Raw genomic sequence first — 16,291 nt, 5'->3', positions numbered from 1 at the left:
CGTCATTGTCAATATCATTATTATCAATGTGTTGCTGTTGTTGTTGTTGGACTTTTCTTTGCTTCAGTATCATACTTGTCTCTTCTTGCACAAATGAACTGAGTGCACAGACAGCGCAACGCGCGCCCACACCCGCACATGTGTGTGTGTGTGTGTGTGTACGCGCACTTTCTCTAAGAGGGCTCCCCTCTTTATGAATTGCTTCACCCTTGGGCAAGCGAATTGCAATTAACTCCCCTTCCTCGTGTAGAAATATGATTATAGTAAGAATAGTGGTCTGGGTCGTCTAGTGCTTTTTCCCATCTGCCACGTATACATGAATGTATACATAATGATGTATGACAAACAAAATACGGGCGTGTGTGTGTGTGTGTGTGTGCGTGTGCGTGCGTGCATGCGTGTGTATGTGTGTGTGCGTGCGTGCGTGCGTGCGTATGTGTGTGTGTGTGCGTGTGTGTGTGCGTGTGGTGTGTATGTACAATATGCTGACAGCTGAAGGATGAAGGGTTGGGAGGATTTGGATTGATTTTGATGCGCTTCTGCTACGTATTCAGATTTTTGCATGAACGTGATTTGATATGTATGTATGTATTTATGTGTTTGCATGTATGCATGTATATTATATGGATGGATAGATGGACAGATGGATGGATGGATGTTAGTATGTATATTTATACTAGCATGCAGGAAGAGAAAAAGATACAAGCAGAAAGATCGACATGGGTAACTAGGCAGACAGACAGACAGGCAAAAAGACAGACAGACACAGACATACAGACAGATGGACAGACATGATGCAAACGTAGCAGCAGTGTGTACACTGGTCGAGTGGAAAGAGAGAGGGGTTGAGAGTAAAGAGAAAAGAAACAAAACAAAAACAGAGAGCGAGAGGGAGGGAGGGAGGGAGGAGAGAGAGAGAGAGAGAGAGAGAGAGAGAGAGAGAGAGAGAGAGAGAGAGAGAAGGAGAAGAAGACTGACTGATTGACTGAATCTTCAATGGGTAAAGAATTTGGCACAGTAAAACCCTTTTTTAAAATTCTGCCCATTTAACGACACAAAACATAATTCAATGCGGGAAAAGTATCTGTTCACGGATGTGAGGATGTGAGTTAGTGTGTGTTCGTGTATGTGTGTGTGTGTGTGTGTGTGTGTGTGTGTGTGTGTGTGTTAGATAATTATAATTGGTGAAATTTTGAGATTACAATATAACATCTTAGTTCCATTATGGGAATTAACTGGAGCAGCTTTTGACATTCAATATTGTGACATTAAGAAAGATGAAAATCCCAATATACTAGTTTCTCGAGTCAAATAACACGTAATTGTCTGAAACATATCCCCAACACTTAAAAATATATACAGACGGTTCTGTTCTAGAAAATCAGTTTGCTGGTTCTGGATATATAATTCCTGCTTTGAAAATTGAAAAGTCATATCATATTGGAATGGGCTTCTCAATTTTTACAGCTGAATTAATTGCCGTTCTTATGGCATTAACATATCTAATTGATCTGCCCTTAAACTTGATTAATGTTTTATTTTGTGTCAACTCAAAATCAGTTCTGCAGTCTATCAAATCAAGTTGTACAAACATTAATTATAACATCATTTTTGAAATAAGATGTTTGATTCACTGTATTCAAATGAGAGGAACTAATACTGAAATGTGCTGGATTCCCTCACACTGTGGGCTTTTCTCTAATGAACGTGCAGTTCATCTTGCAAAGCTTGGAGCTAAAAATGCTTCAAATGCAATTGAACTTCCTCATCGTTTATCATCATCTGAAATGTGTAATACTGTTGTTGAAAGAAATATGCTAAATTCCTTTCTGTCTTTAGAAGTTAACACTTCTGCCTTATTAAATGCTAAAAGAACTGGCAGGGCTGTTAAGAGCATGGCATTTAGGTTATTAGGAGGAGGGGGAGGAGGAGGAGGAGGAGGAGGAGGAAAGGAGAAAGAGTAAGCGGAGGATGAAAATAAGAAAAGAAAACCAGGTTAAAGGTCACAGAAACTTTTTTTACTTCCCACGCATGTAAACCCTTCAAGCACATCTTGTCTTGTAAAGTGCATTTTGCTGCAACCTGAAATGCTCACCTTTGCACAAACACGCACACTAACCACTGCATACCTCTAAGTCAGTGCAATGACATACCTCTTTTAAATCCTGTAAAAGACATAGTAATATAAATGGAAGACAACAACAACATATATATATATATATATATATATATATATATATATATATATATATATATTCTCATATACATGTGCGCACACACGCACACAGACGCACACAAACACATGCACACACACACACACATCCTACTCCCCTCTCATTCCTGAACACAATTATTTTACTCAAACTCTAACATGATGTTAGTGTATATTTGTAGACAAATGCAATCAAAGGCATAGTTATGCATACAGCATGTATGCATTGCAATACATGAATTTGTACACCAATCAAATGTACACTTGTTCTGTTTTTGACACATTGTATAATCATCAGTGCACATTGACTTTTCACAGTAAACAGCCACCACATGATGGTGGCAATGAACCTTGTTCTGAAAACTCTTTTGTTCTGAATCTAGAGAGCCCAAATCTTCCTGAAGATAATAAGTACTGCAAATTTTATATGAGCAAGAAAATGGTTGGTATCACAAGCTATTTCATAAACTTTTGTGGTTTGTTCATTAGTAATTTTTATTTTCATTCTTGGCCTTTCTTTGATAATATTCTCAGCCTGCAGTTCTCACTGACACCTTGAATAATCTTCTCCAGTCCTGATAAACTGACCGCAGAGTGACTTCTGATATGAGGAGCGACACTCTTTTCATTGACTGAATGCAGGAAAGGAGACCTGAGTGATCGCAAGGAGCGTTATCAGAGAAAAAGGAATCACACCAATAAATAAAGTTTTCAGATTGTGCAAAGAGTTATAATTGTTATTGAATAATCTTTTTGTGCAGATTGTGCAAAGAGTTATAATTGTTATTGAATAATCTTTTTGTGTTAAACCACCGATGATTCAGCTTGAGATTTGACATTGTTGCTTACGGTCTAGCTGACTGCATTGGGCCATATGAAAAATGAACGATTCAACATGGGATGAGTGTTTCCAGCTGCATTATGAAATAGGTCTTTCAATTTCTCCTGAAATGACACAAAAGTATATATATTTAAACATACATATTGTATTGTATTACATTGTATTGTATTGTATTGCAGTACTTTTTATCACAACAGATATCTCGGTGTGAACATTTTGCATACTCTCCCCAAGGTGCAGCACCACCAGTTTTTTTGTTTTTTTCATTCATTCTTTCTTTCTGTTCTGTTGTTTGTTTGTTGTTTTTCTCTGTTTGCAAGTGTATTTGTTTTACTATCCAAGCTGATTTTTCTACAGTTTTTTGCAAGGGACAATCCTTTTGATACTGTGGGTTCTTTTACGTGTGCTAAATCCATGATGCAGAGAGGACCTAGTTTATCATATCATCTGAATGACTAGCACACAGATACCACTCAAGGTCTGGTAAAGGGGTGGGTAAAATCCTGGTCAGTCAGTATCTGGAACTCAAACCCTAGGACACTCACTTCCTACTCAGGTGTAATAGCACCGCTAGCCCACTGCTACATGAATTGCTGGGAACATCACTACCATTCTGAACACTAACACAGTCAGTTGTTTCACATCATACCCTGGAAGACGGTCACTGCTACATGATTTGCTGGGAACATCACCACCATTCTGAACACCAACACAGTCAGTTGTTCCACATCATACCCTGGAAGACGGTCACTGCTATATGAATTGCTGGGAACATCACCACCATTCTGAACACCAATAATCAGTTGTTTCACATCATACCCTGCCGCTAGCCCACCGCTGCATGAATTGCTGGGGACATCACCACCATTCTGAACACCAACACAGTCAGTTGTTTCACATCATACCCTGCAACATGGTCGCTTTCCTTGTGTGGGTCTGCTTGAGGCACAGCTCAGGTTAACTTGCTGTGAAGTAACAGGCGTGACATCACCTGAGCTCTTTTTGTGGGTTTGCCTGAGGCCTCCCTTAGTTTAACTTGCTGTCAAGTGGCAGTCGAGTCATGACATCACCTGTTGTCTCGAGGCGTGGCTCAGCTTTACTTGCTGTCGGTGGCGGTGGTGGTGGTGGGGGTCAAATCCCCAGCGCTCTTTTTGTGGGTGCGCTTGAGGTGCAGCTTGAGGAATCGGTTGGCGGCGAAGCGTGCCGAGCAGATGGGGCAGGGGAAGGGCCGCTCCGTGGTGTGGGCGAAGCGGACATGGTCCTGGAGGTAGGTGGCCGAGGAGAAGGCTGCCTGGCACTGCTGGCAGCGGTGGGGTTTGAGCCCCAGGTGGGCCCGGGAGTGGTGCAGGCGCAGCTTCCCACGGCTGATAAAGGTCCGTTCACACAGGGGGCAGGGGAAGGGCTTGACGGCCTGGTGCGTCATCAGGTGCATCTTGTGCTCGCCCTTGGTGCGGAACGCCTTGCCACACAGCTCACACACAAACTGCTTCTCCTGCCCGTGCTTCTCCGTGTGCTGCTTCAGCGAGGCCAGGGACCCGAACCCGCGCCCGCAGTGGGAGCACAGGTGGGGCCGCACGGTGCTGTGCTCAGCCACGTGTCGCCGGTACTGGCTCTGCAGGTGGAACTCCGCCCCGCACTCCTTGCACCGGAAGTAGCTCCCACGGTGCAGGCGGCGGTGTCTGGTGAGAGCGGTGCGGTAGGGGAAGGCCTGGCCGCACGTGGGGCAGGGGTAGGGGAGCTCCCCTGTGTGGAACACCTGATGTTCGTCCAGCGTGCGTGCTGAGGCGAAGACCTACAGAACACAGTCACAGACCTACAGAACACAGTCACAGACCTACAGAACACAGTCATAGACCTACAGTCACAGACCTACAAAACACAGTCATAGACCTACAGTCACAGACCTACAGAACACAGTCATAGACCTACAGAACACAGTCAAAGACAGAACACAGTCACAGACCTACAGAACACAGTCATAGACCTACAGAACACAGTCACAGACCTACAGTCACAGATCTACAGAACACAGTCATAGACCTACAGTCACAGACCTACAGAACACAGTCACAGACCTACAGAACACAGTCATAGACCTGCAGTCATAGACCTACAGAACACAGTCACTTTTATACCAACAGAACACAGATCATAATTACTAGTCAACTAATAACTAGTTCACAGACCTACAGAACACAGCATAGGACTTGTCATATAAACTTACAGACCACAAACAGAACACTGTATAATACTTCATCACACCACACAGAAGACAGAACACTTGTTATAGACCAGCAGAACACAGTACTGTAAGACCACAGAAACACTGTTATAGAACATGTTCATAGACCTGCAGATCACAGATCCTGGTACTGAAATACGTCACAGACCACAGATACAGAATACAACTTTCATAGACCAACAGAAACATAACGTATAGACCCACAAGACCAGAACACTTGTCATAGACCTACAGAACACACAAGACCTTGCAAACCATACAGAAACAGAATACATACAGACCTACAGAACACAGATCTGTAAGACCTGCAGAACACAGCATAACTTTGTTATAGACTTGTTAAACACAGTCACAGAACTCAGAATACAGTCCATGACCTAAAGAAGCACAGATCTTGTTATAACAGAACACTTAGTTCCATAAGCTACATTTGGGTAACACATGTCATACACCTATACAGAAATAGTCATAGCCCTCAATACAGACTACAGAAACAGGCATAAACACTACTGAACCAGCTTCACAACTTAAACACTGTACAGACTACAGAACACAAAATCAACACACCAATACACTGTCTAGATCTACTCGAACATCAAGTCAAGACTGCATACTGATCTGTTGAATAACAGTCATAGACCTATCAGATATCCCTGTTAGGATACCAGAACACTTTCAACCTACAAACACAGTCGATAGACCCGGTCAGAATAGAAACATTTTTTCACTACCTAAAATCATTATCAGTTACTGCTTAAACACAGAAAATGACATTCAAAAAAACCAGTCACAGAACTTAAGACAAATCATCTAGCAGAATCATCAGAATAGCCTATCTACACACCCCCACAATACTTTGTGGTCAGAGCTATCAGAACAAAATCAAGTCCCTGCAGCAGTCATAGTACACTAAAAGACCACAGAACAAAAGACTGTCCGCAAATCAGAAAAAGCCATAGATACGGAACACACAATAATTGTTACAGAAACAAAGAAATGGATGACTTGTCAGATTAAAAACACACTGAATGTACGACCCAGAATCACAAATAAACTTTGCAAAAAGAATACAACTACAATAATACATATTACAAGACCTAACAGATACAACACAATACTGCTGATTGCCAGCAGAGTGAGGCACTTGTTACCCAGTCCTCCTGATTGGCAGCATCTTGTACAGGACCTACTGCAGAACACCTACCTTTGCTTACACACCTACAGAATGCAGAATACTTTGTTACAGACCTACAGAACACACACTACTTTGTTACAGACCTACAGAACACACAATACTTTGATACAGACCTACAAAATGCGGAATACTTTGTTACAGACCTACAAAACACACAATACTTTAATATAGACCTACAGAATGTAGAATACTTTGTTATAGACCTACAGAACACACAGTATTTTGTTACGGACCCACAGAACACAGAATACTTTGTTATAGAATACTTTGTTATAGACCTACAGAATACCGGTACTTTGTTATATAATACTTTGTTACAGACCAACAGAAGACAGAATACTTTGTTATATAATACTTTCATTACAGACCAACAGAAGACAGAATACTTTGTTATAGACCAACACAAGACAGAATACTTTGTTATAGACCAACAGAACACAGAATACTCTGTTACTGACCAACAAAACACAGAATACTTTGTTATAGACCAACAGAACACAGAATACTTTAGTACAGACCTACAGAACACACAATACTTTGTTACAGACCTACAGAACACAGAATACTTTGTTATATATACAGAACAGAGAATAATTTGTCATTGACCTACAGAACACAGAATACTTTGTTACATATATACAGAATACAGAACACTTTATTGTTTCCATAAGCAATAGTCATTTGTGGTGTCAAACATGTAAACAATACACACCTATCACAGTCAATGAGTCATTCATTCAATAGGAATACAGAAAAGGCATAAAAACACTCTGATGTTAGCTTAACATATTAAACTGTACATACAATAATCACAGAAGGCAACCCCAACAATTATCTCTGTTGTTTCTAGGTTTCTGCGGACAGTCCAAGCAAGACTGGCATATTTTGTTGAATAAAGTAAAATTCATCTTCTGATCAAGAATAGTTCCCTGTTATTTGGATTCAGGCACTCTTTCAACCTTTACATCACTGATAGACAGGTCGGGAATGGGAGAGGCAATTCTTTTTTCCTAAAATCATTTATCATTTCTTTTGTTTTCTTAAACACCAGGAAGAAAAATTTTGGACATGTCAAAAATAACCAGCATCAGAATTAGACAAATCCTCTAAGGCAGAGTCATCAGAATAGTCGCCAGTATGTTCTCCCCCTCCACTAAACCTTGAGTGGTGGTCTGGATGCTAGTCATTCGGATGAGACGATAAATCAAGGTCCCCTGTGCAGCATGTATTTAGTACACGTAAAAGGACCCACAGCAACAAAAGGACTGTCCCTGGCAAAAGTCTGTAGAAAATCCACTTCGATAGGAAAACAAATAAAATTGAACAGAAAAAAAACAAGGGTGGCACTCTCAGAGTAGCTCACTGGGGAGAGCAGCCCGAAAATCACAAAGAGAAATCTGTTGTGGCAAAAGAGAAATACAATACAATTTAATACAATACAATACAATACACAACACAATACAACACAATGCTGCCTGACCTTGCCGCAGTCATGGCAGGTGATGGGCACGGAGCCCCAGTGGTCCCGTTCCTGGTGGTGGTACAGCCGGGTTTTGGACAGGAAGGACTGGTCACACTGCCCGCAGGGGAAGGCACTCTGACCGCTGTGCTTCTGCGAGTGCACCTTCAGCACACTGGCGTACAGGAAGGAGGCAGGGCACTCACTGCACTTGTAGGGACGCTGGACCTCCTTCATCGTCAGCAATGCCGGTGCTGTCTTCCGCTTCCTCCCTCTCTTGGCAGGCTTCCTCTTCTTGTCTGCGTCCTGATCCTCAGCCTCACTCCAAGAAACTGTTGTTTCTTTCTCCTCCTCCTTCTGCCTTCCTGATTTGTCGTTCAAAGGCTCAGAGAACAATGTGTCTGTGTCTTTCACCTCTGGCTTCTGTTCTTCCTCAGGTTCTTTCCCAGAGCTCTGTACGGCTGTGGCAGCATCAGTGTGACCGTTGTGAGCATGAAGTGACCCCTGACTCTGCCTGTCATCCAGCTCACAGTGGTGTCCGGTCAGTTCCGTCAGGGAGTGAAAGCGATGCTGACATTTGGAGCACCAGAACTGGCTGGGTCCCGTGTGTCGCTCCATGTGATTGGCCAGGTTGCCCACATGCATGAAGCGCGCCCCGCATGGGCCACACTGGTGTGGGTGGGTCGTAGGGTCCCGCTCGCGTGACTTTTTGGCAGGGTGTATCCTCATGTGGAAAGCGATGCCTCTCAACGAGTTGAAGGTCTTGCCACACTTGAGGCACCTATAGGTGTTTCTCTTGATGTGCGCGGACTGTATGTGATAGGTCAGACCCACAGGCGTCTTCCACCCCTCCCCACACTGCAGGCAGTGAAAGATCCTCTGCCCTGAAGGGGACAGTGAGCTCAGGTCCATGCTTTCCTCAAAAACATTGCTGTCACTTTTGCTGTTTCTTCTCTGAGAGCGAGTCATCCTGTTGGCCCTCACCTTCATTTTCAGCCAACAAGTTCCGTTCATGATGCTGCTCACAGGTCGTCGCTGCTGGCGCTGGGTTGGCTTGTGAGGTGTGTGAGGCAGGTTCTGGCACTGCCAGGCCCTGGTGGTGTGCACAGTGAGGTGCCTGGTGAGAGCCACGATGGTGCTGAACGACTCCTCACACCATGAGCAGCTCACCGTGTCTGGCTTGCCGAAGTCAGGGGGGATGGTCATCAGCTGTTTGTTCTCCTTGCTGTCTTGGATTTCCACCTTCACGTCACCGGCCAGTGTGTGTTCATTGTCCACGTTCAGCCTGACATTCCACCCAGAAGCTTCATCCAACAACTCTTCCTTCTCATTGTTTTTGTTCTCAAAAGTCAGTTGATTTTTTCCCCACTTTGCTTTTTCCAGGTTGTTCTCGGACACCTCCATCCCTCCCCTTCCAACACCAGATGCAGACTCATCATCATCGTCCGTGTCTTCCATGTCAACAGTCCTGGCTGAATCACGTTCCTCAACGTAATCCACAGTGTCGTCCGATGAATCATCATTTTTGCCTTCTTTCCTCTGTGCTGGCTGCTCATCCATGCTGTGAAGGCCATCTGTGTGTTCCACACTACAAGCCCAATGGTTGTTATCACAATCCATATCTGTGTGTTCCACACTACAAGCACAATGGTTGGTATCACCATCCACGGAGGAAAATTTTCTTCTTTTGGACTGACCACTGTGGGTGTCAGAAGCGTTTCCTTTTTCAACACTGACATGAGTATGGTGCAATTCATGTTTGCAGTCAGCAGCCGCAGTGGCATCGGTACACCCTGCTGTACTCTGGTCAGATTCATTTTCTGGGGTGTCCCTGCGTTCAGAGGTGGTGGTGGTTGGGAGCTGGTTGTGTCCCTTTGGTCTGCCACCGACTGCTGTGGAGCAAGCTGGGCAGAACTGCTGCAAGACGGACTGGCAGTGAGGACAGACTGGTGAATGGAGTGTGTCTTCATGGCTGAAAAAAAAAACAACAACCCAAAAATACCCACAAAACAATTACTTTATTTTTCTCTCTAATTTTATTTATTTATTTATTTATTAATTTTACTTTATCTATTTTATTTTATTTTATTATTATTCATTTTTATTTTATTTTATTTGTTATTTTTTTATTTTTTAATTTATTTCTATTCATTTATTATTTATTTATATTTTATTTATTTATTTATTTTCTATTTTAATTTTTTTCTCTAGGCCTGACTAAGCGCGTTGGGTTACACTGCTGGTCAGGCATCTGCTTGGCAGATGTGGTGTAGCGTATATGGATTTGTCCGAATGCAGTGACGCCTCCTTGAGCTACTGATACTGATCTCTCTTAAAAAAACAACAACAAAAAACAAAAAACAAAAAAAACATCTTGGGGTAATTTTTTTTTTGTTTTATTGTTTTTTAGCATCACAAAAAAATCATTCTGTTTTTGATTCTATCCCACATTATTCTATATTCATTCTGAAGTAATTGTATTATTGTATTCATTGTATTACTCTTTTTTCTCTGTGTGAAATTCAGGCTGCTCTCCCCATTTTGCTACAGAATTTTTCCAGGGACAAACCTATTGTTGCCGTGGGTTCTCTTATGTGCTTTAAATGCATGCTGCACATGGGACCTCGGTTTATCGTCTCATCCGAATGACTAGCGTCCAGACCACCACTCAAGGTCTAGTGGAGGGGGAGAACATACTGGCGACTGTTTGAATCTAACCAGTGTGCTCAGATTCTCTTGTTTCCTAGGCCAACACTCCACTGTGATGAATAAAGAGATTTTACCATTCATATTGGAAACCAAGACATGCAAAAACAAATCTCACATCACTTACAATCACACACACACACAAGACACACACCACCTCATTCTTTATCAAGACTTAAAGTTCTCCATGAAGAGTTGCATGTAATTTAAAAGTTATGATTCTTGCTTATCTATAAAAACATATATGTTATCTCTGTCACAAGATGACAAACTGGGAGCTGTTGTTTCCCATGAGATATGACTACTTCTCAAGGCCTGACTAAGCGCGTTGGGTTATGCTGCTGGTCAGGCATCTGCTTGGCAGGTGTGGTGTAGCGTATATGGATTTGTCCGAACGAAGTGACGCCTCCTTGAGCTACTGAAACTGAAACTATGACTAATTTCAATGGAATATAATTTCAGTGCATACTTCACACACCTAACAAAAAGTATCAGATCGGTTATTTGTGTATGATTTGCTTCGTCTGCAAATGAAAAGTACCAAATATATTCATCTGACAGTACAGCTTAAGAAACAGAAGGGAGACAAGTCTGGTTTTTTTTGGGGAGGATAAGCACACACTGCTTGTCTCCCTTAAAATCACACAATGCAGAAAATGATGGGCAAAGCAAAAGCGTCATGAATGATTCAGCAAGAGTTAAAGATTTAGTGAGTGAGTGTGTGTGTGTGTGTGTGTGTGTGTGCGCGCGCACATGTGCGTGTGTTTGTGGAAACTGTATGGAATGTTTAAGACACAGCATCTCTTCATTTCAATACAATGTGCCTGGAACTAAAGTTTGATTTATAACTCTGAGAGTTACAATTCATGTTTTATGTTCCTTTCACACATATAGCACAGTTAGGAATAGAAAGTCCATTTATGCTTCAATTTTTACAGCTGATACTGTTCTCTGTTTGTTGTGAATTATTTCTGTTCCTTCATACCAGAAATAATGCAGTGACGGGGGAGACTGAAAACGGATGATGGACTGATAACATTGCACAATGAATGGGGAAACCAGCTGCAGAAATCCAGGCTTTGACACACATCAACAGAGCTGGAAGAATGTGGTGAACAGTTGATAATGATACAAAGAGGAGGAGGAGGAGAAGTGATACTCACCACTGCAGCAGAAACACAGCCAGTTGAGAGTCGTCCAGAGACTTGAACTGTTTCAGCCGGTGCCAGGCAGAGGCCGTCCCATGACTGACCAGAAAACTGATCAGCGTCAGGTCACCCCCCTTTTCCTCCCCCCCATCCCCCTCCACCAACTTGCTGCCCCAGTGGTGCCCCTTGTGCACTGGAAAATGTGTCATCTCATCCTCAGCTGTCTGAAAGACACGTCAACATCAATCAGAACTCAGTTTCAGTTTCAAGGAGGTGTTAAAGCATGTGGACTGATCTATTTCAATACGTTACACCACATCTAACAACAACAACAACCACACACACACACACACACAAGACAATTCTGCTAATCAAAACACAAAGTTTCATTTATGTCATTAACTTATACTGTAGTTGTTTTGTTGTTTCTCCTTCACAAGCAAAGATACACATGAGCTTCACACTGGGTCCGGTGGGTCCACAGATGACTGTTAAGTCCAATCCAGATTCTGAAGTGTCTGTGGCACTGCGGACAGGGGTGTAGCTGGTGCTGTGCAGGTGTAGAGCTATGGATTAAATGCCTTCTCCTAGTGTTGCTGGTCTTTCAGAATGGTGATGCCAATCCTCTAAACTGGACCGGATGTGGCTTTGCCAAACTGAGTGATCGGAGGCCTGAGCTTCCCATGTGTTTGGCTCAAAGCCGCAGCGCTTGAGGGAGATCTTAAAAAGTGTTTGTAGTGTTTCTTCTTGTCCCCTTGGCAGTGCTAATTAAAACAAAAAATTATTGTGTATATAATCAACTGATATTACCCACTCGGTCAAGCACAACACTGGGCTCAAGAGAAAAACACACGGCGACGCGAATTTGAGAACGCTAACAATAACAATAATTATAGGTCTATACTGTCCTGGTTAAAACCAGAATAATGTCTTTGTGCAGTATCATAACACTATATCTATACTGCCCAGGTCAAAGCCAGACAACTATCTCTGGTGCAGCTTTATCATAACAGCATGTCTTTACTGTCCTGTTTAAAACCAGAAAATTGTCCTTTTTTTTTATAACTTAAGTTTAAAAAAACCTGTAAAATATCACACTATACAAAAGTCATTACCACAATCCACAAGAAGAAAAACAGTATAAAGGCACTAATTTATTTTTACTCTTATTTTATTTTATTTATTTTTCTTTCTTTTATTTAAATTTTTTTTTTTTTTTACACAGAAAACCATTGTTTTAAATGGTACTCTTACACAAAAGTGCACCTATGCATTCCCACACACCACTTATATCCACACATAACCCCTTCCACCCCGCAGCACAGGAGTACATGAAGTGTAATAGCTAGAAATCTGCTGACAGGGAAATAAAGTCTGATATCAGCATTGGTTTCTCTCTCTCCCTCTCTCTTACACACACACACACACATACACACAAGACAAGACAAGACAAATTTTTAATTCTTGAGGATAACAGATTAGCACTGGAGTGGATTTTTACATCCAGTCCCCGCCCTGAACAGGGTCTACACTACACAATACTACATAAAGTCCAAAGTATGGTAATAATAAGATACATAGATAGACAGACAGACAGTCAGATATATAGACAGATACTGAGATAGACTGATAGATAGAAAATAGGTAGATATACAGATTCTTCATTTCTTATGCATAGATAGATATAGATACGTACACTCTTCATTTGTTATCATTTTATCTTTTTTCAGCCACCAACTGATCGAGTAAGGGGAATATTTTTTACTCGTCATTGTACAGCCACTGTCTCATGTATGTCACAAATACTGTAACCTGGGGGGACAAATGCTAACAGAAAACTGCCTGCGGCCATTTCTGGTGTGAAAGTGGATATAAAATTCAAAGTTCTATTTCGCTGGGGGGGGGGGGGGGGGGGGGGGGGAAGCATCTTTACAAACAGTGAAAACAGTTCACAGATACAGGCTAGCTGATACAGGTAAATCTAAGATCGCACTGACTCTTAGTGCTGCAGCCTTGGAGGCTTGTTGGCCTTTTGGGAACCATCACCATGCTGACTGTCCTAAAACCCTCTTGGGGAGAGAGTGGGGATGTAACTTAGGCAAGACACTCTCCACTATGATCAAATTCTAGCCCAGATAGTCGGGACAGCAGTTGCCTCTTCAGCTGTTCTGATGGTCATAGTCAGACACAAGTGATTCATACACGCTATTAATTGTCTTAGGTTTTGTACAGTAGCATGCATATTCATGTGCGCAAACATGTGTGGTTTGTCATTAATTTAACAACTATTCACTGAAGTGATTCCAGACAAGACACATGTATGTGTGCAAGCTAATGTACCAACAATCGCAAGACTGCATGCAGTCAAAAGACTAAATATATTATCTAAAATCACATCATCTGGATCTTAATGATATCATGAATTCTGTTTTTGTTGTTGTTGTTTTTTTTAAGAAAATGAAGCTGGGATCAAACTGTTACTTCTTTCTTCTAGACTGAAAATGTACACATCTGCAAACATTGTTACATGAATATTATGTGTTTCAAACACTGTGTGTGTGTGTGTGTGTGTGTGTGTGTGTGTTAATAGAATACTTTTTATTGTCATAAAACCTTAAAGTTTCTAAGACACATTGAAGAGAAACATTCGTGAACAAATTTCCCTAGCCTTGGCTGTAACTCTGCTAGAAGGATCAGTTCACTTGGCTTTGCATTTGGACAACATACATCAGTTAGGAAATTGTGCCTGTAAGTATTGTATTTTACACAATTGTCTAAAAGGTAAATCTCATCTTCTAAACTGTTACAGGTATCACACAGTCTTTGCTCTTTAGGTGTATTTTTTCTTCCCTGTTCGATTTGTAAGTCATGGGTGCTGATTCACAACATAGTGCTTTCCTGTGTTGTGTATTTGCTGTATTCTTTAAATATGGTTCAATTTTATAATTTCTCGCAGCATTCTTGTAAAATTCTAATTTAAATGAACTGTTTTGTTTCTCACTTTCTGTTTCCAAAATTTTACATATTCATTTTCAAGCTTCTTAGATATAACATACTTCAATTTTTTAACACTAAAAGTGAACTGCTCTTTCCAAACATGAACTAATCCAGTGCTAGTTAATACACTTCTTATGAAAAGGAGCCACTGAAAATTTTTGTTTGTTTGACGATACATGCATTTATATGTTGTTTATACAAGTGTGTGTGTGTGTGTGTGTGTGTGTGTGTGTGTGTGTGTGTGTGTGTACATGTGCATGTGTGCGCCTGTGTATATACTGTATGAACACTCACGTGTGTGTGTGTGTGTGTGTGTGTGTGTGTGTGTGTGTGTGTGTACGTGTGTGTGTGTGTGTGTGTGTGTGAAGTGTGTGAAGTGTGTGTACGTGTGTGTGTGTGAATGTGTGGGTACGTGTGTGTGTGTACGTGTGTGTGTGAATGTGTGTGAACGTGCGCGCGCGCGCGCGCGCGTGTGTGTGTGAAAGTGTGTGTGTGTGAATGTGTGTGTACGTGTGTAACATATGGATTCCACTAACGATGTGTCGATATCTACTCAACCGTTGTGATCGATTCCAACATTGTATCTCTGTAAAGTTGAAAACAGTTTGATCGAATCATGTACAATCTGAGACACTTTGGCAGTGAAACACCACAATGGAGCAAACATTTCAGTATGTCGCTGGTAACAATCTTACCCCGTTTTATTTACCTCAGAGTGTGACAGATCGATGGCAGAAACGAAGCCATTATCCTTTATTTTTGTGCGTGTGCTTTGCCTGTTTGTCATCCTCTGCTGTGTTCGGAAGCAACGCCGTCAACAATGGAAGCCGCCATCAAGGTGACGTCATCAATGTTAGTGCACTACACTTCGCGTGTCAATGTTTGCGCCGTCACCTCCTCCCCATCCTCTCCACCACCTTCAAGCGGAACATAACATGCGGGCCTAACAATTTGTGTCTTCTTATCCAGTTGTGGACACTACAATGATTGAAAACTGATAAAGATTGACAGCTGACGGAGTGAAACAACGACAAAATTTGTGGTTAGACTTTCTTCACAGTAATCTTTCATTTCAATTCGCACTATTGTACTGGACCGTACCATCCGTGACATGTGTTACTGTCACTGTCTTATGATTATAGGCCCCGACTAAACCTACCTGGTTACTGAGGAACAGGTACAGGTACAAATACAGTATTTGGGGCAAAAATTAAGCCTTGCGGCATTCAGTTTCCTCGCCCCTTCTTGGCCCGGTATAGTAGTTTGGTTTTAGGCCGGTTTGCATTTGCATGCTAATTTGCCAAAATTTAATAGTTATTCATCAAAGTCATATTTCTGCATTATAGATCTAGAATCACTGCTAAGAAGATTTTTTAATTGCTTAATATTTTTAGCTGGTTTCGTCAGTTACACTTAACGGTGCATTCCAACCTTTAACATCTCTCATGCTCAGCCGTGAAACTGACGGCTGAGATGATTTGTGGATATACT

At 41.8% G+C, this 16,291-nt stretch overlaps 1 protein-coding gene across 1 annotated transcript; it reads right to left on the bottom strand.

The window, feature by feature from the left end:
• Positions 1–2,367: 2,367 nt before the first annotated feature.
• On the bottom strand, positions 2,368–15,637 carry LOC143300599 (uncharacterized). Its single transcript, XM_076614379.1, has 4 exons — positions 15,510–15,637; positions 11,819–12,027; positions 7,971–9,921; positions 2,368–4,845 (listed from the first exon to the last, which is right to left on the bottom strand). The coding sequence occupies exons 1-4, from the start codon at positions 15,585–15,587 to the stop codon at positions 4,150–4,152; spliced, it is 2,934 nt and encodes a 977-aa protein (XP_076470494.1). The 5' UTR covers positions 15,588–15,637; the 3' UTR covers positions 2,368–4,149.
• Between the last annotated feature and the right edge of the window lie 654 nt (positions 15,638–16,291).

The sequence above is a fragment of the Babylonia areolata genome, chromosome 26 (genome assembly GCF_041734735.1).
Source record: "Babylonia areolata isolate BAREFJ2019XMU chromosome 26, ASM4173473v1, whole genome shotgun sequence".
Classification (NCBI taxonomy): Eukaryota; Metazoa; Mollusca; class Gastropoda; order Neogastropoda; family Buccinidae; genus Babylonia; species Babylonia areolata.
The sequence above is the reverse complement of the archived record's forward strand: the minus strand, read 5'-3'. Positions and strand labels throughout refer to the sequence as shown.

Excerpts from the sequence above, each read along its gene's own strand:
- LOC143300599 (XM_076614379.1), bottom strand. The coding sequence starts at position 15,587 with ATGACAAACAGGCAAAGCACACGCACAAAAATAAAGGATAATGGCTTC. Across the intron at positions 12,028-15,509 it reads TCGATCTGTCACACTCTGAG|ACAGCTGAGGATGAGATGAC; the intron begins GTAAATAAAACG and ends CGTGTCTTTCAG. Across the intron at positions 4,846-7,970 it reads CCTGCCATGACTGCGGCAAG|GTCTTCGCCTCAGCACGCAC; the intron begins GTCAGGCAGCAT and ends TGTGTTCTGTAG.